Below are 25,502 nucleotides of genomic sequence, written 5' to 3' on the forward strand. Positions count from 1 at the left end.
TGGGCAAAAGTTGATTATGTAAATATTGTCAGTTTTGATTGACATGCACTTATGACGTTTTGCACTTTTTTGCATGAAAATTTGAAAATCTAAAAGTTGTGTAAAAATCTGAATTTCTACTAAAATAAGTGTGTGCGCAGCAAAAGGTACCAATGACCCCTTACTTGACATATTGAATAGTAAAATAACTGTTTTTGAAGGAAATTGGGGGTGAAGGTCGTTTCAATAATTTTGACAATATTACTCCAAGGCAGCCATTCTGTTGGCATTTTACCAAAAACTGGTATACCTTTATATTTTCTCTGAAAAATATCTGAACTCATAATTTACTTTTAAAATTTATTACGATTAGCATGAATATATACTAATAGTTGTAACAAAATGGGTTAATGGAGTAGACAAAGGTTTAAGGAACAGTAATTAAGAATTCCAACAAGCTATGGTGGTTTAAAGCTGCAAAATGGAACCCAACATTTGGGTTGTTCAGAGAAAATCGGACATGTTAGAGTAAGTTATTTCCCAAGGTTTTCTTCCATACCTCATCCTTTTGTCCTTTTCTCCTACATTGAAACAACGTTCCATTATTTCTTTCTGTTCGTCCGTAAAGCGGTTCCTTTTTGCATTTTTATTGGTCTTCTTGCCACTTCCTTTTAAAAGAAAACAAAACAAGGATAACTCCATGGGAGGTTTTGTGCCTTCAATTGCTTGTTGCTCACCATTCTTTGTGGCAGTAAGGCTACGTGCACTGTCTGCAAGTTTTAAAGCTTGCGTTATAGGGAAAGCATTCCTTAATTCGTCAAGTGTGTTTGATTGTTTTACACGTTGTTCACATGTTCTGGAATTGATATGTTTCAACAGATTTCCCTGGTGAAGATAAACCTGTTGGCATTGAGGACACGCGTTTTCGTTCCTGCAATCGGTCGCATCCTTTTCCTCAAAAGAGAGCTTGGCTTTCTTCTTTGGCGTATCCAATTTATACCTCGGTTGCACACTTTCGGAAACATCCTGATCAAACTCTGTGGTAACTACTGTGGACACATTCGGATGTAATGTAAGTCGGCCATAAACTTTTTATTTTTTATGTTTGAGTTTTCAAATGGTGCCAAGATTGGTTAACTCTCTTGCACGAACGGCAGTGAAACATTCATCAGGATAATTTACAGTGAAATCAGCAAATGAAGTTATTCCATCGAATGTTTTTGCACTGCGTGGCTCCTTTGATCGATCGATGTGCATTTCATATACATGTGTCCCTTTGAGGTGTTCTTTTGTGCCATCAACGATGTTCGCACTCTCAAGAAGGTCGTTTCCTCTTCTTATCCATCCTTTTAATGAAAATTTGAAAGTTGCAAAATGCGAGTCAAGAGATGTCTTCCCTTTTTGCGCTTCGAAAAACGAATATCGTTCTAGCTGCATAGTACAAGTTTCTAAAACTCGAGTGAGCCATAAAATTATTGGCGTGTTGTGGTAGTGCGGCCCATTGTCTGACCATAAAACAATTGACATTACGTCTTCGTGTCTTTCAGAAAAATTACTAAAACTTGCTTCAATCGCGCTGGCTGAGAAGAACCAGTTTTGGGTGCAATCTCTGTTCGAAAAAACGTCATGTATCTCCACTTGGATATCTGGCGATTCTTTGGACTTAAAAAAGAACATGCTTCCATGCACGGAAACTCTTTTTTGCCAAACCAATCCCTTTGCGGTTCACGGAATTTCTTCAGCAGCAGTTTCATTGTATAGTCGTATACCACGACTGCTTTCCCCGCATGCAACCTGTCTACTTCATCCATAAACTGAGTTCGTTGATATTTGCCGTGAACCAGTTTCCAGAACTTACGTTAATTGATTTGTCCAAAGAACTTTCAAAAACAATGGCCTTCAAATCGTCGAACAAAGTAAATCTATGGAGACATTCGGAGCACAAACGACTGTGTTCGATGCAGGCTGGCTTCTCATTTAATAGCTATTCCATACAATGGAAAGGGCAGCTGGAATGGGCTTGAAGTTCTGACGAAAAAGTGGATAGGTGTCCTTTTAGTAGCTTTGCTCGTGTTATGAAGTCACAGAATGGTGTCGGATTTGAATTTACCTCGAGAAGTAATACGGGAGAATCTACTGGAAGAGGATTGCGAGGTTTGTACGCGTTGTCTTCGTTACTTATATCCTTCATTGTTACCCGTTCTGTAATTTCAAATTTCTCGTCTATTTCATCCGTTTCATCGATATGTTGGTAATTTCCCAACATTTCCTTTTCCAGGTTGACCATCACTTCTGTTAGTTTTTCCCAGTTCTGAGAACCCAATTGGTCGTAGATATTACACAATCCGGCCATTCTTGCCATCTCTTTGAAGTTCCCAGCCTTTAAACCCTCCCGAAATTTGCTTTCTGAGATAGGTTTTCTGCCGTACAAATGAAGTCTTCCGTCTTTCAGCCACATCACCGGTTGTTGCTTTTGTCCAAGAGATCAGAGATCCACGATGATTTTGTACCCTCACACGATGCCATTCTGTGTGACGATCTGCAAGTGTTGTCAGGGTGGTGGATGAAGCTCAGCACAAATGCAAGGTCTTCTGGGGGTATCCTGAATCGCTTTACCTTCTTTACTGTTGCAGGCGTTGCCCCTTCACCATACAATTTTGCATGCTTGCGTGCTTCCGTCAGTTCATAATTCGTACAAGGAATCGCCGATTTTAATTCTTTATTTTTGAAGTGTGGAGCAAGAGTACTGAGTAATCCAATCTTCCCCACTGATCCTTGCTTCTCTTTGCCATATGTATTCGATATACCCATGAATCACTTGCTGTAGTTTCTTCTCCTCATTAAATTTCGTGTTACTCTGCAAAGGTCTATTATTTGTTATATCTTTCAGCAATTCCGATCCATATCCATTGAAATAACATGGCATTGCTCAACCAAACCCGATACCAAACCTTTTGCTGAGGACCTCATGCGCCGTTTTGTAGCCTCACTTGCGTTCGTGTAACTCACCCTCTGTCTTCCCGTAACACAAGTTGTAGTCGCTGTTGCAAGTGATGAATCTGTTTCTGTTTCACGCCATTCCTTTGTGGACTTGGTAAAAGCAATTATGTTGTTTCTGCATCTTCCGCATATGTTTGCAACCTCCGTAATTTTAAATTTAATTGTTCAATTACCTCTTGACGAACTGTGGACAAATCTGGGACGTTATAGACCCTGTTACATTGTTTCCTAGTGCTGGTGCAACCTTCTACTGCGCATTTCTTCTCCAGGGGTCGAACTTGTAACGTCCAACAGGCCATACATATCGGGGAACCCATCACTCTTCCAGGTTCGACATTACCAACCTGTAGTCTACCAATGTTCCCTTTCGTTGTCCGTCTACAACTTTTGACCCTCTCTACCTCGTTTTCACAGAAGAAGCATTTTCCAATGTCATTTGCCTGCATTAAAAAGAGGACGTAAAATCAAAATTTAATTTGAGGGCATGCATCATTGCATTGTTTTTGTGTGGATTGTATTTAACTTCAGGAATGGAAAAGCACAAGTATCTACTGATAGTTCCACATGTATGATTGTTTACTTTCATTAATATTGGTGACATTTTTCACAAGACCTATCCTAGGTAGCCCAAAGGTATTTGTGTTTTAATCTAAAGCGTCCATCCAGTTTAATATCGCGGTCGGTGACGTAAACACCAATTGCTATATTTGTATAATAATAAGATAAGGTTGGCAACTAAATATAAATTAACGACGTACAGCCTCAAAACTATCAACAAAAAACATTGAAAATACGCAACATAACTTACAAAAAACATCATAACAATAAAATTTTAGGTTTTTAATTGCTCCCCAGTACATTTTCTTGTTGAAAACAACTCTAGAAATATGAAAAATTTAGTGAATAATTAAAATTGGTATTCACCAATTTTAAGAGCCAATGAGGTTGCTGCTTCGCCATTTGAAGCGAAAACCAGCATCAGGGAAAAGACATCCCGCATTGTTACAGCGAAAAAATTCATAGCAACACGAAAAGTATCGCTAAATTTTTAAAAATAATATGATAATAATAGAGGGCAAAATTGTACGACCAGTCCCTACAACGATACTTAAATTTTTACGACAAACATATGAGTAAACCTATTAGAGTGACTAACGTCGAACCTTCTGTAACTGAAGATAAAAAAGAAAAAATGTCAGAGATAAAGGATGATGACGAGATTGAATCAGACATACTGAATAGTGTTCCAGCTACAATGAAATCTAGAGCACGTCAGTTGGTGAAGAAACTTAAAAGCAAACAAAGATGTTGTTGGATGCAATGAACAAGGTCAAACAATGTTCAAAGGAAGATCAGTACCCGGAACAAATATCGTCTATTTGGTCAACGATTTATTGCGTCAGAGGAAAAACTTTAATCCACAAGATCGGGAGTTATTTTTGAAGGCGTTGGGACATTTAAACGTACCAGAAGGCGATATCAGAAACGAAAATCGCTTAGACTTTTTTGCGAATATAAAACTAAAGGACTTTCTGATCATGTCCCCCAGCCCTCACCCTTACCACATCTTACCCCAATGTAGCAAAAACCAAAAAAACAGCATAAAATCATAAACAGTAGTCCATATAAATGGTTAAAATAATTTATTTCTTTGTAAATATATATGTTTTTTGCAATAAATGTATTTTTAAACCAACATTATTTGTATTTATTCACACCACTTTTGTATAAAGTCACGTACAAGCATGTCCTTCCATTCTTTGCTCTCTGTAAACATGTTTGCAATGGTTGACATTGGAATATGCCTACAGCGATGCAAAGCAAAGAATAACGTATACTGTCCACACACACGTCCGTCCACACGTCCAAGTTGGGTGCTTGCAAAGCCCTCGTGTTCCAACTAAATGTACTGCAATGTTTCTCAAAAAACCTAGTAAAGTGTTGACTGTAGAATCCTGGCGCTTTCGCGTACGAGTCCCAAAACTCTCCTCTCCCATCTTCTGTGACAATACTCGGATCAGTGTTGACAACGAAACCTTTTGGTCTTCTTCTTACTAGCCCAGGTAAACGATCTGATGGTAAAACGTCTGTAAATACAGTCTTTGTTAACGAGTCACTTTTTAATATATTCAAAATCTGCAGCGTATTCATGTTCAGTTAGTGAAGTCACACAGCACGTTCCTGTTCACGTCAATTTTGATAAGACTTTGAAATTCATCAAGCCCCACAATATTTATAGCCGCTGCTAAGGCTGTTTCAAACTGACATTCAATCGAAACATTTCCGTTTCTAATTGGTTGTGCATGATCACCAAGGCACAGGTCTGGAGTGAGATCGAACACAAATAGTGTAAAACCGTCTGCATATTCTTCACAAGTTATACCATTGTCCTGATTTTCAAACATTTTATGTGTCCCAGCGTACAGGGTTTGGAACGCTGAAATGTAGTTACTTCCTCTTGCACTCGCAAATTTTAGTTAAAATAGTTTTCCAGGTAGGTTTTCACCGTTTACATTCAGCCCAAAATTTGTGATGTTGTAGTTCCTGAAGTTGAGCGGATTAATTGCATAACTACCATTGAACACATCTGCATCGACCATACCAATAACGACACGATTTGGTAGAATACCTTGAAATATATTGGGTTGATTTCTCGACATGTTTCCTCGGGGGGCAGTGACAACTTTACATTCGACGCGATTGATCGAATATTTGGCCCTCGTATGCTGTAGGGCTTGGGAATGGTTTATTATTACACTTGAAGATACATTGACGCGTCGTCACACACGAAATACACATTATTCAATAACTACTTTGAAACTTGGGTCCTAAGCAGATGAGACTAAACAAAATGGGTTTCGTGATCTAACCAGTTTAATCTTTATTGGAACAGCCCCGAGAATATAGCACTCTTGTGCAAATAGATCCGAATGTAGTCTCCCTTCCATAGCAACAGATCTACTCCCACGAGTATGTGTATGATGTTCTTTTAGACCTGTATTCACATGTGCTTGTCGCGCAAGCGGGGTTAACATTGTCAATTTTTCCCCCACTATCTTTGAAAATAAAGCAGAGGTGAGATGAGAATCCTTGGCATCCTTGCTAAAGTTCAGGATAGTTTCCATATAAGCTCGGTAAGGATAGGCCATACTGGACGGGGTTACCAATTTGTTGTTTAGGAACACTTCTACTTGTGAGAACAGTGCATGCATCCATAGGTTCACAGGACCGACCTGAACATCTTCAGCAACATTTGCACCATCTGGCATTGTAATCTTTGCTTTAACGTGTAAGTAACTGTTTGCTAAATCGATATAAACTCCGGAGTTTGCTGCGCATAGGAATTCAATTGTATCAGACGCTGTTATGCTTGTGACAGGATCAATATCCTCCTAAAATCCTTTTTCTATTTCTACTGGCGTCGGTGGTACAGAAAAAAGTTCAAGTTCAGATTTGGAGCACAAACAAGAGTCTTTATGAATTGTTTCAACAACTTGAGCCATGCCACTTTGGTTTATGGTTATCAAGAGATGTTTTCTGCTTCTTGGCTGGAGAAGAAATGATAGATTTAGCTTGTGCTGATCTTTTTAAACCTTTTTTCGTCCACTACCAGTCATCAATTTCTTGACAACTTTATCAGCGACATCAGTGACGGCCTGTTTCCCACCGGCTTTTATTGACTTTGAAATATCTTTCCTTGAAGTACATCCTGACCTACGGATGTAGCTGCTTGTAGTGCCCTTTTACCCGCCGCTTTTGCCCCTTGCTTGAAAAGCGGAATAGCAAACCTCACAATGCTCTTGAAAATTCCATCAATACCATAACCCCTCTGCATGCGTGCACCACGAAATCCCGCAATATTACCACCTCGTTGATTATTTAAATAATGTTCTTTTAGTAGTTTTTGATCAACAACTAGTCTTCCACGCATCTTCAAATAAAGTACTGTGATCGCTTTTGTCTAAAGTGAAGTGTCACGATCGACTTTCCAAACTCAAATGAGACATTTTCGTTGCGGTCGTTCTTTATATTGACTTCAATCGTTTCGAGAGAGTTCACTTTCACAGGAACGTATTGTAAATTCCGAAAACTGGCGTGAACGGTCTTTCCATACTCGCCTTCGATATTAACAATTCTTAAAAGTGGAACTTTAACATCGCCTACAAACTGCACATCTACAATGTCCGTATAGATATACATTGAAGAAAATCCGGCATTTATATCAGCTACAAAAGGGCTTGTCGTTTTCTTTTTTATCACGATGTCTTCGCCAAACCCTAACGTCGCAGCTATGTCACCAGTCATCCACACCCAAGCTCCTTGTTTAATATCGACGCTCACTTTGCGAGTGTTACAATTATAAGTGAATTTTATTTTTGTTTGACCTTCCTTAGTCATGGATGCATTCATCGCTTTAACAAGGTCTGCGACAGTTGCAAAATGTGTGTCTTAACAAACCAGTTTCATGCTTGTCCACATGATAAATAAATGACTGTTGCACTCCCTGTCTTAGTGTACTCCATGGGCCGGTTGTTCGAAAGATGGATAACTTATCCAACGGATAAGTCCTATCCAACGGATAAATCTGCTATCCAGTGGATAGTTATCCATTGGATAAAAACGCGTTGCATGAAGCGTGGATAGTGAAGTGGATAGCTATCCAATAGATACGTTAAAATTTGCCGGAAGAAAACAGGATTATCCTGAAATTTCGTACCACAACGTCAGCTGTTGCTAAGCATTTACAACATTGAATTCATAATCATTACAAATTCTCGAGTATAGTTATTGAATGGAAAAGACTTGAACAAGTGATTTGCTCGAACTTTGCACTTCACATCATAGTGATTTTATTAATTAAACACATTGCAATTTTATTCCTTGACCTTGCAACGCTTTGCCTTTCGGTTTCATAGCAAATTTAGGAACACTATTTTAATGTTCGTGAATGAAATTACTTAGATATTAGCAAGTTTCCTTGGAATAGGTTGAATCTTTCTTTGCATATTCGCGTTTATAAACTGATTAGAAGCGTATAGTAAATTTACTGCCTGTTATAAATACGAGGATCTCCAAAAAATCGCCGCTCGGAACGGAATGTGTCGGCAACGTGAAACGCTGCTGCGACAAATTGCACTTCGAAAACATTTCTAATAGTGAATACAATCATGATGTGTATTAGTTTGTTGAAACACAGTAACAGGAATATGGCATTTTTGTCCTATTTTATATAAATGTTTACAGTGCTACCTTATATCTTTGAATTTATCCACTGGATAGTGGATTTAAACCACCTCCGGACCTTGGATAAATTTATCCGGTAGATAGCGATTTTTATCCGCTGGATAAAGTTATCCAAGCTTCGTGCAACGCAAATCACATGCTGGATAAAACTTATCCGTTGGATAGCGACTTATCCACCTTTCGAACAACCGGCCCCATGTGTGTGGGTAATGAAGTCCGACCAGCGCGACCTCCCACTGCCCGGGTAGAACGATCATTTCAGCTAATTTTACCCGAAAATTTGCAATGGTATTATTTGGAAAATACCTCATAGAACTATTACTCTGCAAGGTGAGATAAAACTGTGTTGTCATGATGAACGCTTAGACACAAATGATGTTGATATTGATATATTTTATTTATATATCTTTTACACTTTCTGCTGCCACCCATGAATTAAACTTTTCTGGGTATCCTAACCATTTTACATAATATTCTTTACGTTTATTACGTATGCGTGATCTAAGTATTTGTTCCACTCTATAAAAATCACTGTCTGTCTTGTTGACTTTCTGCAATTCTTGTTCGTAGAATGTTCCGTGTAACTCATCAATATCGTAGTCAGCAATTCTGTAGACAGGCGGTCGTCGAGGTATGGGTTTCGTTACTGTAAATACTTCTTCAGTCCAATTTGGTAGGTAGCCTTTCTTGAATGTTCTTCTTGCCTTGCTGATCCGAACCTGATCGCCAACATCAAACTTAAAACGAATGGGTTTTTCGGGTTCCTCCCCGTAAAGTTTTTGCCATACAGCGCTTTCGTTAGTTTCGTTCACGTCTACTGGTCTCATGCCAATACTGCGATGCCTCGAGTGATTATAGGACTTAACCAATTTCTGGAGAACGTCCACGTACTTTAATGTGTTATTTGCTGTAAAGTATTTCCACATTTTCCCCTTAAGTGTACGATTGAATCTCTCTACGATTGATGCTTTCGTTTCATCTGTGTTGTGAAGAACCGAATACCTTGTTTTTTTAAAAATGTTTGAAATGTTCGGTTGGTAAACTCTGTTCCTTTATCCGAGTGAAACGTTTCGGGTTTGCAATGCTTCTTTAAGAACTTTCTCAAATGCACTGAACAAATTTTCACCCGTCTTTGTTTTTTATTGGTTCAACCCATGCATACTTGCTAAGTACATCTATCACAGTTAAAATGTACTTGTAGTTATCATTGTACTTTGCTAATGAGTCCATAATAACTAAATCTGCCTCCCACTCTTCGTCCATAGCCACTACTATAACACAATTACGCTTGAAACGAAATCGAACTGGCTTCCGAAGAGTGTACGTATCTTGAGTTCTCAACCATGCTCGTATTTTATCCTGTGATATTTGATACTTGCCATCGTCTCTAAACAGCACGATAAAGGGCGTTTACGCCACTGAAAATTGCCGGGCTTTCTGGGCTGTAATACAGGTTGCTCAGATATTTTTCGGCCATCAATGTCAGAGGGCTGAATTACAATACTGCCCCCTTGCAAAATGCAACATATTTTGCGAAAGAAATTTCTGATTGAGATTTCAGGGAGCGCTTTACCACAGCAAGTCATCCTCTCGCCACAAATGTTTCAGCGAAGTGAATGTCCTGAGGTTTACAAATTGATATATAAAGCTAATAACAAACATGAAAATGTTAAAACAATCGCCCATTTTTTGCTGGTTGTGCTTTTGGAACGCTTATATTCCGTTAAGACGGAATACAATACCTAACATTGCGCCGTATACATTTCTTGCTTTTGCAGTTTAAGTATATGTAAGCTAAATAGGCACAAAGTCGACCAAAGATTGAAACATTTCTTTCTTTGTACAGCTGTTCGTAATCACGACAATCACCTCGCAATATACCCCCATGGTTTAAAAGCATGGTGTTTACATGAAACTTTAAAGTTTCTTTATTGATTTGAACATGATTTTGCTGCAGCTCGTCAACAATCACGTCGAAACCATTCATTGTGCACGACCAAGATCCAAATGAATACAGACAAGCAAGCAGTGTGATATTTATGCAACGCATTTATTGAACTTAAAAATTATACAGACGACTGGGAAATTAAGGAAAAACGTTATCTATATACACACATAGTTTCATTCTACACTATGCATTATGTTATGCAATCTATGAAAAAGCCACAAGATTTTTCTCTGTCATTTGGGCAGCAGAAGAACAGACGACCTTGATTTTCTCCCTCCTTTTTAACTTTCCGCACGCAACAGTTAACACGTGCTGGCACTTCGGTTTCGGAAGCTCTAGTCTGTCACCCCATTGCCAAAAGTTACATGGATTTTTATGATTGCAGCAAACAAAGAACCATCTCCTAAAGTTACGTTTACTTAGACCCTTCAAAACTTTCATCTTGGTCGGTCTTTGGTGAGTGTCACACAGCGGATGAATCGCGCCATTCGCCCTCCACATCATCATAGCCGTATCAAAGAGCAAACGATCTTGTTCAGGGCAAAAGAATTCACAACATTTAGGGTTGTTCTTGTTACAAACCCAAAACTTTCCTTTCTTGGTAGAGATGACGGTCACAGGCACTCCATGTAAGCACTCCATTGCTGTGTTTTCTCGGGCAAATTCTGTTCGATGTGTCATATTTATGTGCAAGCTACCCTTTGTTTAGAGGCGAACATGTTCAGGTTCGTTAAGTCATTAAAACCTGTTACCAGTAATGTATGCATAAACGTGTTTGAACAAAGTCTTTAACTGACAACGGGTTTAGTCATATAGTTAATTAATGCTCAATTAAAGACTCCTTTGACTCCTTTTATTGTCCTACCGCATGCAATTTTTAATTTCGCCTAACACGTACTTGTTTGAGGAAATCGGTTGAAAGAAACATTCAAGTTGTACGAATTGATGTTGTTGGCAATTTGGTTGACAACCACGACTGCATGGCTTCAGACCATGAGAGGTTTATTTTATAGCTGCCCAGGTCAATTCGTCTTAAACAAGGTACAGTTATTCTAATGATATCGCTTGCTTAAAAATTAATATGGATTAAACTATAATTTTACCAGAATTTAATGACTGCAAACATACAAAAAAGCATAGTGCTAAAAGTAGATCTTAAATATGCCTTTACCAACTCGGCCATCCTAGCATTTTGTATTTTAAGTGATAAATATCTAAAAAACTTCCATTGTTTGTGACAAGAATAAATTAACTGAAAGTTGTTATGAATACATATTGAACTCCTAAAAATAAGTGGGAATGAGCAACATAATCTTTGGGTGATTGTCGGATGCGAATCGGGTTCAATAATTAATTAGGGTTAAGGTCCTAAAGCAGCAAGGCACATCATGAATACATAACGATGCACAAGGCCTTTGCATACTAATTACTTTCAACATGCCTTTGCATACTAATTACTTCCATCCCTGAAGTGGGGGGTATCACACTACTCGCAGGTTCATAGAGTTTTCGTTATTGACTGAAATCCAATTGTTTGAACAGGGTAAGTTCTAACTAATCCAGTTGCGCTTTCATTTTTTTTTGCAGAAGTAGAAATCTACAAAACAAAAAAACATAAATTTTAGAATACACTAGGGAAGTGAAGGACAGAAACTTGGAAGAAAATTTAAAACCCTTACCATATAATGTGTTGACAATCATATTTTCATACATACAGTGACAATATAACATTGATGAAATCAGGGGCGGATCCAGGATTTTTCACACGTTAGTCAAAATTTTCGGATTGTAAACTAGCTCTAGGAGGTCTCTGAGGGGTTACAGAGCTATAAAGGCAATCCCCTGAGAGACAGGATACAGAATTAAACTCAAAATTTTATCTGCTATTTCAACCTAAGCAAGTTAATTCAGCAGTGACAGTTATTTACGGCAATGACAAGTGACAAGGCACTTTAAGATGTTTTATACTTAAGAGTCTCAGTGACTAATGCTAGGGTCATCATAGTGTCATATTACTTTACACCTATTGTCAAACATTGAGTAAATTCAAGTTAAAAATATAGTAAAATCCAAACCTAGCCAGTTATAACTATTCATTTTTTTTGCTTTCCCAACGTTACAAATTGAGTTTAGAAATTAGAATTTCAGCTGCAAATATATGCAAATTTATTGAACGTCTAAATATAAATTCATAGCAGACAGCATATACAGCAAGGCGCGCATCTGCTCGCTTATATTAAATATTCATTAATCATTATTGTTAACAAACAACCTAATACCTAAAATCCTAAATCAACGAAATAAAATAGAGGTATGAAATAAAATTTATCTTATTGCAGTGCATGACTTGTGTTTTTTATTATCTTGCACACATTTCGGAATATAGATCGTGGCGCCTATATTCCTACTTAAACTGCTGTTCGTACTATTCATCACATCAAGCAACTGCTCGACTGAAATCTCAGGCTTAGCGTCGATTTGTGTTATATCATCCCAACACTCTCGTAGGACTGGTAAATCGTTTATCGCAAATGCAGATAGAATCTTTGAGTACAGAGTAGCCAGAGTAGGCTTAATAGCAGACATTTCCAACTTTCTGATAACCTTGAATACAACTTGACAGTTCGAAGAAGCATGACATAGAAAGACTTTAGCATGCGTCAAATATTAATGAGATTGGGTCGCCCCTGACTTTTGTAATTCTGTCAGAACTCCCCACAGATCGGTCTAAATTTTGAAAAATCACTAGTTGCCATGGTAATAATGGTCTAGGCCAATCAGAACGCTGGATTTTGACTTTTTGCCTGGTCGACTTTGTGTATGCCAGCTGTTCAATGACTTAACCTTGCTTGTCGGCTCAGTCACTGTACTGTGTAAGCACGGTTAAACACTGGACCACTGAGATTTGATTAAATTAAACTCCAGACAACTTTACTAAGATTAGATCAGTAAATACTACCGCTGTATGATAATAGATTCTGCAGTAACTGGACTGCTCTGCCTTACGAAACATAATCTTCAGTTGCCATAGCTGCACTGCAAGATAAAGATAACTGGACTACTGTTCAAAAGTCGAATTTTTATCATTTTTTTGCAAATTTTACGTTAGTACGAAATAATATGCAATTAATAAAAAAATACAGAAAAAATTTAACATATAGAATATAGCGTAATGAAATTTATAACAAAATGCCATGTGTAATTTCAAACGCTATGGTTTGTCAATTTAAAATGCACTGCTATAATGGAATGTACATGTAGTCTGTGCTAAACGATCTAGGCGGTTTTCTTCCTCAAGCCTGCACTGTAAATTAGCTGATGATTTCAAGCTAGTTAATCTTCAAATGTCGTGGGTTCAATGACGCAAGATGAAAGCGATCTCACTCTACTTATGGCAATGTATGAAACTTCAGCAGGTCTTTCTGATTTTTCAATATCTATCCAAGCTTTTGGAAGAGTAAGATTTTGGCTCTTGTGTATCGTTAGAGCCCAAGCAAGTCTCAGAGGCAGCTGTTGCTGCTCATGAAAATCAGTTTCTGATTGTGAGGAGACCGTGATTGGGCATATTGGAATGATAGATGGTTTGTTCACATTAAAAATAGGACCTCTATAGTTCTCAAAGTTAATAATGAGCGTGATAGGCAAGTTAGGTGGTTGAAGGTTGTTTTGGTAAACAATATCAACAACTGTTCCAGTAGCTCCATTACAGAGGCCAACACTTGACCATAAATTCATGGTTGACATGATTCTAGCACCTTTCGCTAGAAATACGACAGGTTCCAATACAGACATATTAATTGTAACAGACATATTACTGGATTGCCAGTTAAAATTGATTTTCCACCAAATACTTTGTCATAATAACCAATTGCTTGTTTGCAATACTTATCTATTCAACCAAACATAACTTGGCCAAGCATGAAATATTCATCAATAATGATATATCCAATGTTATTAACACTCTCTTCTAGTCTACACAAACTTTGTCCTGTTAGGTCTTTATTATATCTTGATCCTATAGGTAACTTCAACAGAGAGTGTACAGTTACACCTTTAATGTTATAAGCTGCTTTACCTGTAGTAGCAGTAATAGCACATTTACTTTGCAACAGATTTTTGAGAGCATTAAAAAGGTAACTTTTACCTGTCCCTGCAACACCATTTATAATTAGGCATAGTGGCTCTTTCAGACGATGTATCATCAAAATGGGACTTGACAATGTCAAAAGCATGTTTTTGCATTTTGCTAAAACTGTTTATGTCAACAACATCATATTGCTCATGAATAGTATAATCTTCTTTGTTTGTTTTTATCCAAGGTTATTGTTGTTTGCCAAGGTTTATACCTTAATAGTTGATATTTACAATAGAGTGCAAAATTCAGACCTTTGGGATTAGGAGAATAAGTTGGAAATATTCTTGTATAACATTCTCTGGCAATCTTGTCAGTACATTGTTAACAACTTTAAGTTGTGGCAAATTGAACAAAATTCATATTCATAATATTTTGTGAACTGTCATATTGCACCACTTTAAATGATGAACTATGAAGTTTTAAGGACAACAAATGATGCATTGTCTCCTGAGCAGCATAGTCTTGTTCACTAAGACATTTCATAACTACTTTTTTAATAGCTCTGCGATGGTCAGTATTACTGTCAACATTCTGTATGATAGACTTAAATGCCTGTTTCAATAAAGCTGTTTGTGGTTCTCCTTCAGCAGCATATTTTGTGAGATATTCAACACAAGCATAGTGATCGACAACAACCTGAATATCACAGTTAGCTCTCCATCCCTGGAGTTTAGTCACTATCTTAGCTCTATAGTGTTCATTATCACCCGAAGTGTGGATTTTTTCAAATTCTAACTTTGTCTGTGGACAATTATCAAATGGAAAATGAAATCTACATTTCAATTCAGCCTTATTTTATTTTTTTCTTAGACAATAGCTAGTACTACAAGGTCGTTGAAGCATATTTAATAGATCTACATAATCTGATGGTTTTTCATGTTCAGGATTGTCCAGATGACTTCTTTGACATGGAGGAACCTCAGGTCTTATCCACATGTCCTCATCTGGTGGATTAGGATTCACGGTTGATAAACTGATACTGACATATTGTTTCAGCTGGTTTCTGACCAGCTTCTATATCTTGATCTAGTTCAGTTGTGTCAGAACAATAATTTTCATGCTTAAATTTTTTAGCTAAGTAACCTTTCAAAGCAGTTGGAGTAAGTTGACACAAACCTGGATCATTTACTTTAGCAGTACCATGACAATGAATACTACCTCTACCTTCGTAGTTGTACCTAAACCAATGCCATTTTCCACCAAGTGTTACATGTGTTTAAAAGCCAATGTTTTAAAAGTTTCCCAATCTCTGGGTAAAAAACCAGTCTACATGTGGATTATGTCTGACCTGACCGGTGGAATTACCAGTTTGACAATCAGTACCAGCATTAAATAGAGCATGTAACTCAGGCCAATGCATGTCTGCAGAAGAAAAAGTGAAAAAAAATAATGTTGGTGCTCCAGCAGTAGTTACTATAGCTTTCAGTTCGTCTCTTACTCTATTCCAATTAGAATTAGTACCAGCAATATTGCCAACATATCTAGACACTTTAGACATAAACATGTTAGCATTGTTATTCATTGCCATTTCTCGCAGTTCATCAATGGTAATGTTATATGTCTTTATTTTCTATTTACACGAGGTAGGAGATATTTTACAATAGGTTAACTAATCGACTAATCGCAATAGTCGACTTGGTCTTCTGCTCAATCTATCAATACTTAAAAATGTTCACAACGTAAAATATTTATCATCAACAACTAGTAAAATTTACAAACAGTACGTCTGTGAACAATATCTTTCAACTTAAACTATTTTCACTCCTATTTTATCGAATTGAACTTTTGATGATGTAATCTATTACATGCCTGACCACGCAACATTTTAACACAATTGATTGACATAAGAACTTGAATAGCCTGCTGCAGCACGCACATTTTTTTAAAAATGCGACCATTAAGATAAGTGACGACTTAAGACTGTTTACCCAGGTATTAGTTCTGAGAGGATTATAAATATTTTCACCTTATTACTTATTTAATCCCACGATATGTCTTACATGAAAGGGAAAGGCGATTAATGTTTGCTAATGGCCGAAAATTATATTTACACAGGCATCTTGTGGCAAAAATCATTCACTAATCTCTGTGCTATTGATATTCCTATTTTTACAGCTATTTTTATATGCATATCTCTAAACTCAATAAAGCCTTGCACAACAGTAAGATGTGCTTCACCTGGGTTTTGTTTTAGGAATATTCCACTTTGCTGTAAGAGTCGTTTTTTTTTAATCATATTAAAAGCCCAGTAAGAGAATCTGGGATGGTTAGCCGAATTTTAAAACCGATTTGCCATAAATATTTTCAGCAAATTTTAAAAGATGCTTTATTCGCTCCTGAAGAGGAACATCTCGTAGAAGTCCTTGATTAGTAGGATCACCTTTCCCATCTGGAAATAAAGTTGGAAAAGCCATTGTGGCTAAATGTGATACCTGATAGTCATTTAATGTCTCATTTTCAACTGAGGGCCATTGCATTGGGTCATTTTTAGAAAGCTGATTTCTAAGAGCTTCAATTTCCTGTTGCTGCTGTTCCCCAACAGAAAAAAAACTACTCATTTCAGTGGAATCACTATAAACAACATCCTCTGATGGATTATCAGTAGAAGGGCCCACATCAGTAGAGCAATTTTTATCAGAAACTATGTCATCATCAGTCTCAACAGTCATAAGATCTGGTGGTACACCACTTTCAGGTAATAAATTCAATGCATCTTCATCAATTAACATTTCTCAACAGTGTGGATTGTTATTTATGAGGTGGTGCATATTTTATGCAATTCGATTTTACTAAAAGTACCTATGGAATTTTATTCCTATAGAAATTCTTACTCCTTATAAATTCCTAAAAAAAAATTCCTAAATTACTTATATGTAATAGCTTATATGAGAATGAATTTTATTCCTAACAGCTTATATTAAGAGAATGAATTTCATTCCTTAGGGAGGAATTCCTACTCATTGACTTATTTAAACCCTTGATTTTGGTATTACTCCAGAGATATTATACAACAAGTAGGTAATACAACTAATGTCTGTAAAAACATGGTGGATAGTGGAAGCAGCTATTAGGGTGTGATGTAGGAAATTTATTAAGTGAATTAAAATCAAGTTAGCAAAACATGTATGTGCCTCTTTTAAATAATTTTACTCAACCTAGTGCTTGAAGATCTTGTTGTACTTACTTATCAGAGGTACAGTAGGTAGAATGGTGCCAAACGACGAAGAACTACCTAAGGTTTAAAAATTTGAAAACTGCTCAAAACAAGTTAAAATGCTCTCAAATGAACATAACTGTCCCTCTAACAATATATACGAGTAAATATAGACTAGATACATGCTAAACTAATGAAATATTAATATTGTTGACCCTCCCTTTGCCCTATAATTGATGACGGCCTTACACCCGCGTGGCCTACTTTTTGTTAAGGTGGTAATCTTCACGGTCAAAAGAAATTCATGCTATGGACAGTCTTTACAGCAACCCATAAATCATGGATGCTTTATTAATTAATTCCTTTCCCAATTGCACTATCCCCGTGACATTGTCCCACAGATTTTCAATAGGGTTAAGGTATTTTGACTGTGCAGTCCGTTTTTGTCACTCCCTTTTCCCATGAAACCATTGTTTGACTATCTTGGAAGTGTGGCAGGTTGCATTACATTACTGAAATATTGCTTGGAATAAGAGAATTATCCAAAATGCCTATGAAGCTCTCTCCTATATTTGCTTCTTCTTTATGAATTTGTACCTAAACAGTTGTTTTTTTGACCGCTAGTGTACAATAAAAGATTGATTGTTACGATTCCTGTTACATAGGACAATTGCAACATTTGAGCAGTTCTTTTTCACCGCCAGTGTATAAGATGTGTAATATGGAAAACGTGTTGCTAACACATGACGTACACTAATATCTCTATTTACATATTATATTTACATCCTATTGATATCAATTGTCATTTATGTTATAAGGAAGTGGGCAAAAATATTTTTCCCTTCCAATTTTAGTAAAATACACTTCTTCCTAATTTGAATAGGATAAATTGCTATTTGCACAGCAGCAGGCTCTACATCTGTCAGGAAAAAGCTTTCCACATTAAACAAAGCAATTATGATTGTTTGGGTTTACTCGCAATATTCTTATAAAGAATATAGAAGATAAAGAATTACTCTAGCCTAAACCCAACCATGGAGGTTGAACGAATAAACCAGAGCTATCTATAGAATAAAACCGAATAATATTAATATTTACTGAAAAATCAAATTTGCAACACCGTGCAAACCTTGTGATTGCCGTATTTGCACCATTGCAACCGTATAGCACGTATTTGCACAAACAACTGAATTTGCGCAAACATCAGCAAACATTTGGGCAAGGGATCCAGTATATCCCTGCAAGATGAAGTGTTTTCTAGGAATGGTTTTTAGACTTAGGCTTTGTTTCATATGATAATATTATTGTTCATGGAACATGTCAAACAAAAGAAAGTGGGATGGCTATCAAGCCAAAATTGGGAAAAAAAGAGTAGGAAAAAATAAAGAATCTTCCAACGACAACGCTACAGAATATCTTACTGTTCAACGGCTGTCTTCCTCAGTCGAAGGAAAGTGCCAAAAATACTCTCGTATTGGGCCACTTACTATGGTATCTCATAACCAACAACCAACTACGTTACAGAGCATAAAATCAGCTTGTCAAAAGCACGTCAGCTGAATGTGATGTTTTGGCAGGTGAAAGGGGTCCCTCTTTTACTGATGTAGGGCAGATTAAGAACTGGAAAGTTATTCATATAAGGTATGCTTTTTTAATTATTTAAAACAGCCCACACGCCTGATATTAAATTTTGTGCTGCTGAGCTATTATTTTCGTGATATTTTACCAGGAAATATTTGATTTATTTTTGTGTAATGGTATAGGTTTCTTGAGGGCAATCATCACTCTACAACTACTTTTCACAGCAACGATTCTCTGTTCTCATCAGGACCTATATATCAGTTAGACTGTTCTTGTGTGGATTCCACTACTAAATCTACCAGATCAGAGACAGTGAAAAAAGACACCAATGTTACTGTGTCAAAAGTACCAGCTTCTGTAGGGTTAAGTGAGATGTTGAAACTCGGACGAGTAATAAAACCTAAAAAGGAAGTTATTACTCTTCAAATAGAAGAGTTTTTGTTAAAGGATAAAATGTGGCAAGATCCTGTGGAAGTTAAGCTCTCTGTAGAGACAGAGAAGTTTGCATGTGGAGGATTCAGGGATGCATTTATTGCTGAAGCAATTTCTGGAATTTCCCCTCGAAAATATGTGTTGAAACGGTACAAAGGAGAAACAGTAAACTCCATCATAGAGTTATTCGAATCAACAGAAATTCACACCCGTAAGTCAGTGCAGATGAATGCCCTTGCACAAAACTTTGCAAAGGCACTTGTGCAAGAAAAGCCAGAGGATTTTGGTGATAGTTTTAATTACATCAAAGTGTACTTTGCCAAACACAATGATGATTGTGTCACATTGGAACCATATCTTGATGGTCCATTCCGTAAGTTTGTAAACAATAATGGTGACATAATACCACTAGATGATGAAGAGGCATCTTTGAAAGCACAATGTTTCTGCCACTACACATATGTTAAGTCAGGAAAGCAATTGATGGTTCTAGACATCCAGGGTGTTGGTTACAATCTTTGTGACCCTGAAATTGCAAGTACAAATCTGAAGGATGTTGATAATGAGCGTATCCTGTTCTGTTCAGGAAACTTATCTCTTCAAGCAATAGAGACCTTCTTAATATTTCATTCTTGTAACAAGTATTGCAAATTACTTGATATTGTTGAACAAGAATAAGGTAACTTATGCAAGTTCCTAACAATGAAAGAGTTGCATGTACTGTACATTCACTATAATGCATTACATTAATGGCCAACAAGGGTGAAATTAAAAGGTAAATCCAACACAAAACTTTAATTGAACAAATTAAGGTAAAAACCTTTCTTATGCCTGTCCCTCAGTAGACATAAATTTTCTTTTAAACTGCAATGCATTTTGGTAAAATGTGCCACTGTTATAGTTCATTTTTTATATTGCTGTTCTCTTTCTGATTCTATTATAGTGATAGTGACACTGTAGTTCTATTCAACAGTATTTAATACTGGTAATAAAGCTTTTGAATACTTAATAACATTAAAGCTAAAAGTAGTTTTTGAAGGGAGTATAATCTTTATATGCTGTTTTCATTGAAATTGTCTTTTAAATACAAGTAGGCATTGGCTGCCTCAACTGCTTCAATCTCATCTGTGTTTGGTATATGCCTTTCACACTCTTGTCGAAAAGCATCATCTAGGAATTGCTCAGCACTTCCCAAGACCCCAGACAATTCTGCAACTTCCTGCAATAGCTCCTCACTGATCTGCAAACCATACTTCTCACCAGCATACTGCTCAGGATAGCTGTAAATATGTTCGGGGATGCCTGTGGGAAGAAGTTTTGGTTTTTGTTTCCTTGTTTGGTGAGTATTCCACACAGATACACGAAAGATATCAAGCTCCTTTTGAATGACTGGAATATAAACAAAGGACAGCAAATTTCAATAAAAAAGACTGCAGTGTCAGTGCAATTTTGGGTGGCAATATGTTAGCAGATGGTTCAACACCAGAATTGAGATGACCAGTAAATATTCCAATGTAATGGATTCGTGTGACTGTTTCAGTGGCATTAACTATGTAATTACTTATTTTTAGTTACTAATTTTTAGTCTGGTTAGTTTTGAAATAATGTGCAACATACTCTAATTTAATTAGGTCCCCTTCTAAATACCCAACTCTAACAAGAGGTAAATTACTTTCTCTCATCAGCTCTCTCCCTTTAAATTGAAATATTAATCTTTCAGAGTTAAGTTTTTTTTATTTAGCTTATTGTAATTCTATTTCACTTCATAATATATTATATCTAGTATATAAGGTGTATAAAATTATTAGACTACAGTAATATTCTTTATATCCAAGGTGAGGGGTGCTACAAGGATGTATTTATAGAGTGAAGACTACTGAGGATATACCTGTCTGTGATGCTTGAAGAGTCATAGTCTCCATTTTCTACAAGACCTCTTAACTGTTCCTTGAAGAACTTTTCCATCCGATGGTGAAGTTCTCTCCACCATCGTTCAATCCTATTTTGGGTTGAAGGGCTGTCAACAGGATTTTCAAGATCCCCAATACGATCATGCAGAAAACAGTGTATTGTTGCCATAACACCGGTCTCTGTCCCCTTGTCTATTCTTATGATTTTTGGTAGGACTACAAATAATAAGTGGTAAAATAAATCTCTACCTGGTACATACTTTGGGAAGCTAAAGTAAAATTATTTCACATATAAATCTTACCTCTATGCTCATATAAGTAATCAAAATAGAACCTGCCAATCACTTGAGGATCATTGTTTGTGGTCCAAACTCTCAAAAAGTTTACTCTTGAACTAAATGCATCCTGGCCACCATAGATGCACAGTGGAAACATCGACTTTTGGTAGCCACACAATTTGTCGTGGCCATCCAATGACATTAGTGAGCTTAAGCAAGTGACGTTTTTGACAACACGTACGTTAACCGGAAGTAAAGTTTCTGTTTTTCACCAATCACAATCCTTGACCCAGTCTTTTCACGTTACTCATGCCGTTTGTGTTGTCAAAAACGTCACATGCTTAAGCTCACTATTGTGTAATCAGAACCCTGAAAAAAAATAGTACCATTAGGTGAAATAAATTCAGATTATGCGAAGGCCACTTAGAGCAGTGGGATTATTTAGTATTTACATAGATTAATGCTTAGATTATACTTGCTAATTAGTAATAACTGTAAATACACTTACATAAGATATAAATGTGTTTTTTCTTTGAGGTCTCCTTGGTTCCCCTACACCTCCTCAATCTTCAAATCCTTGCGGATTTATGTCGTACATTACATCATAAACTAAGTTTCGCGGCACATTCAATCCATGAATTTCTCGGATTTTCTTGTGGAGGGCTCTGTAACCGAGAAGATGCCCAGGGCCATCAATCTCTTTGCAAACAGCTGTTTCAATGGCCTCAACATCAATGTTATAATCTATATACCTAATCTCAAAATACTGAAGCCGGCGTGAAAGACTTTGCTCGCTCCAAGCGTACTGGGGATATTTTGATTTGACAAAATCCAGAATTTCTTTCTTTCGTAAATTCTGGCTTACATAACGCTGCAAATCTACTTTCAGTTCCACATCTTCTTGCCATTCGACATTCCTGATACGCGCCATTTTGAATTACAGTCTAAATCAACCAATGACAGCCAAGTGATTTCGCGCTCGTATTTTAGCCAATGAACTTTTGCAAAATAGACCAACTTTTGATTTAGGCAACAAGAGTCAAATAAATCACCTAATTGCCAAGTTTGGCCGCAAAATGTCAAGTATTAAATACGGAAAATATAGCCATGCGAAGTTGGCGATTTTTGTATACTTTTTTACTACGACCGGTGTAGCGGTCTGAGATTGTCATCGTGCTGAAATTGTAAATAAGGTACTGCACATGCTCTGTTGATCAATGCGCCTGCGATGAATATCGACCGTGCTCAGATTGTTTATTTCCAACATGTGTTCTTCAGAATATACTGCGAAGTGAATTTCTAGTGAAAATTTAATTATTTTCTTAATCTTTTTCGTATTCTTTCAAAATTTATTGTGTGCAGAAGATATTCCTGGAGATTTTGCATTCTAAAGGTGAGTAGTTACAGCAAACATGCACTATTTATATCAACCGAATGAACCGATCATATTTAATATGATATTATTAAAAACTAAACATTTATATTCAGTGATATATTAAGTTTACTATAATATATAGTTACTATTTTGAAACAGTTCATCATTAAAAAAAGCTTAATTATTATGTTACTTTTTATATTTGTCAGTTTGCTGTGCACGATGCCTGCAACATGGTGATTCAATCGATGTCGTAACGTTTGACAACACTTATGGCTCAGCTGAGCAGAACTTGCCTGAAACAAAAAGTCAAGCAGAACTGAGGAATGTAAGACTTACGATACATAAAAGTCAGTGTGAGAAGCTAATAGAGTACCTGCTGGATAAGAAGTGCAGACCTGAGTTGAGCAAGAAAGAAATAAGAAATATTAAGAATAAAGCTGCAACACACAAATTTGATTCAACAAGTAAGCGTCAAAGTCATCTATATGTAGTTTGTTTTCTAGTCTGTGCTGTTTATACTATTAACTAGCAATGCAAACATGGACCCTAGTGAACCTTGGGTTTAATTTATGTACTTGTCTAGAGGAGACCCCTGTATCTCAGTGGGTTAATACTCTAAATGATTTCAACTAAGCTGCATAGTGCCATAGCAGCATAGCAAGACTGATCAAACTATGCATTATTGTCTCTGTGCACCACACTGTGAATATACTGGTGCATGATGGAATCATGTCTTCAATTGTCATGCCAAGCATATATTGCATATATGGAACAATGCAAAATTTTTAGCTATTTAAGTTGCAAGGTTTTGGATGAGTAAAATTGTATTATGGTATTTCTTGTAGAAAATGAGCTGATATACATAGGGCCTAAAAAAGATTTAAAAAAGAAAGTTGTGATGGAGTTCGAAGAAATTGCAGAAATTTTGCATCAGTATCACTCCAACCCAATGGGTGGCCATAGTGGAATAAACAATACGCTGTCCAAAATATCACAATATTATATGTGGCATGGTATGAAAGCTGATGTGACAGAATATGTAAGTATGAAGAAAATATTCAAGTGATTATATAACTGTTGTGCAATCATATACATGTATGCATATTACGCATATATTTTAAGTTTTTAACTTCTTTGATCTTTGACAGAAAATTGTATTTAAAATCTGAACTTTGTAGCTACCATATTGTTCATTTGTTGTCCCTTCAAAGTTTAAACAATCAACTGGACCCATTACTCTGCTCATTGGGGAAAATATTGAAGATGCTGACTACATGGGTGCCCCTGCTAGACATGGGATACTAGGGGTGCCCCTGCTAGACTGTTGTCTGACCAAGGCAGAGAATTTGTTGCAAAGGTAAGGTAGTTGATATCATCTTGTATTTTCATACAAATTTACAAGTCTAACTTGTGTAAATTTTTCGTTTACTATAATTACAGGTAAATAGTGAAGTTTGTAAGAAATTCAACATAAATCGATCAGTTACCAGTGCCTACCACCCCCAAACCAACGGCCTTGATGAACGAACCAACAAGACCTTAAAGACTCGATTGTCTAAACTCGTCAACGAATGCCAAGATAACTGGGATGAATATCTGGAAGAGGTTGCATTCTCAATCCGCACCCAAAAACAAGGTTCCACCAAATACAGCCCCTTCTACCTTATGTTTGGTCGGCAACCTAGAACGCCAATGGAGGTATAAAACCAAGCTGTTTTTTCTTAATATAATGCAATATTGCGTGCAACACAAAAAAGATACTAAATTTAAATTACTAGGTTCATATTCATGAATAGTTGAACCTAATTCTCCATTGCTTAATTATTAATTTTGTAAATGAAACAGGGATTTGAAGATGACTCGGATATTGTGCAGGAGATGCTAGAAGAAGAAGACCTAGAGGAAATAGTCCAGGCCAGAGCTTCTGCGATGACAAATGTCAATCAACAGGTTGAAAATTTTTAAATTTTATTGCATCAGATAAGCTGATTTACCTAGTACATGTCTTGCTTTATATTTTGTACTTCACCAGATATGTTTGGCACCCTAAAGATTCCAATAATGGCTACAATGGTTATGTATTTTGTTTTCTTTATAGGTAAAAGAGAATGTCGAGAGGGCTCAAGCAAAGCAAAAGAAAGAATATGCAAAGAACAAAGAAAAGGGAGTAAAAGTTTTTACTTTTGCAGTCGGAAAATTAGTTCTCCGTAAATGTATGAAGAATGCTGCACGCCAAGGTGGAAAAAAATGGAAGCTACATGGACTGGTCCATACAGGTATTAATCATTGTGTAAAATTCATAATGGACCTTACTTTACCTTGGTTATGTTTATTGCACAACAATTTTACAGGACAAGGAAAAGTTTTGTACAGTTTTGGTTACTCCTTAAAACTTCTTGAGTTTCTAATTCTTTAACAAATTACCACAAGATCATTAAGTTAAGCATTTTCCATTTTGTAGGA

At 36.6% G+C, this 25,502-nt stretch overlaps 2 protein-coding genes across 2 annotated transcripts; one reads left to right on the forward strand and one right to left on the reverse strand.

The window, feature by feature from the left end:
• Window positions 1-19,413: 19,413 nt before the first annotated feature.
• On the forward strand, window positions 19,414-20,151 carry LOC114537958 (transient receptor potential cation channel subfamily M member 6-like). Its single transcript, XM_028559077.1, has one exon. It carries the CDS (start codon window positions 19,414-19,416, stop codon window positions 20,149-20,151), a length of 738 nt encoding a protein of 245 aa, XP_028414878.1.
• A 373-nt stretch (window positions 20,152-20,524) lies between these two features.
• On the reverse strand, window positions 20,525-21,863 carry LOC114537959. Its single transcript, XM_028559078.1, has 3 exons — window positions 21,686-21,863; window positions 21,357-21,599; window positions 20,525-20,886 (listed from the first exon to the last, which is right to left on the reverse strand). Exons 1-3 carry the CDS (start codon window positions 21,861-21,863, stop codon window positions 20,525-20,527), a joined length of 783 nt encoding a protein of 260 aa, XP_028414879.1.
• Between the last annotated feature and the right edge of the window lie 3,639 nt (window positions 21,864-25,502).

Source organism: Dendronephthya gigantea, unplaced genomic scaffold (assembly GCF_004324835.1).
Source record: "Dendronephthya gigantea isolate DGI-Jeju-01 unplaced genomic scaffold, DenGig_1.0 000170F, whole genome shotgun sequence".
Classification (NCBI taxonomy): domain Eukaryota; kingdom Metazoa; phylum Cnidaria; class Anthozoa; order Malacalcyonacea; family Nephtheidae; genus Dendronephthya; species Dendronephthya gigantea.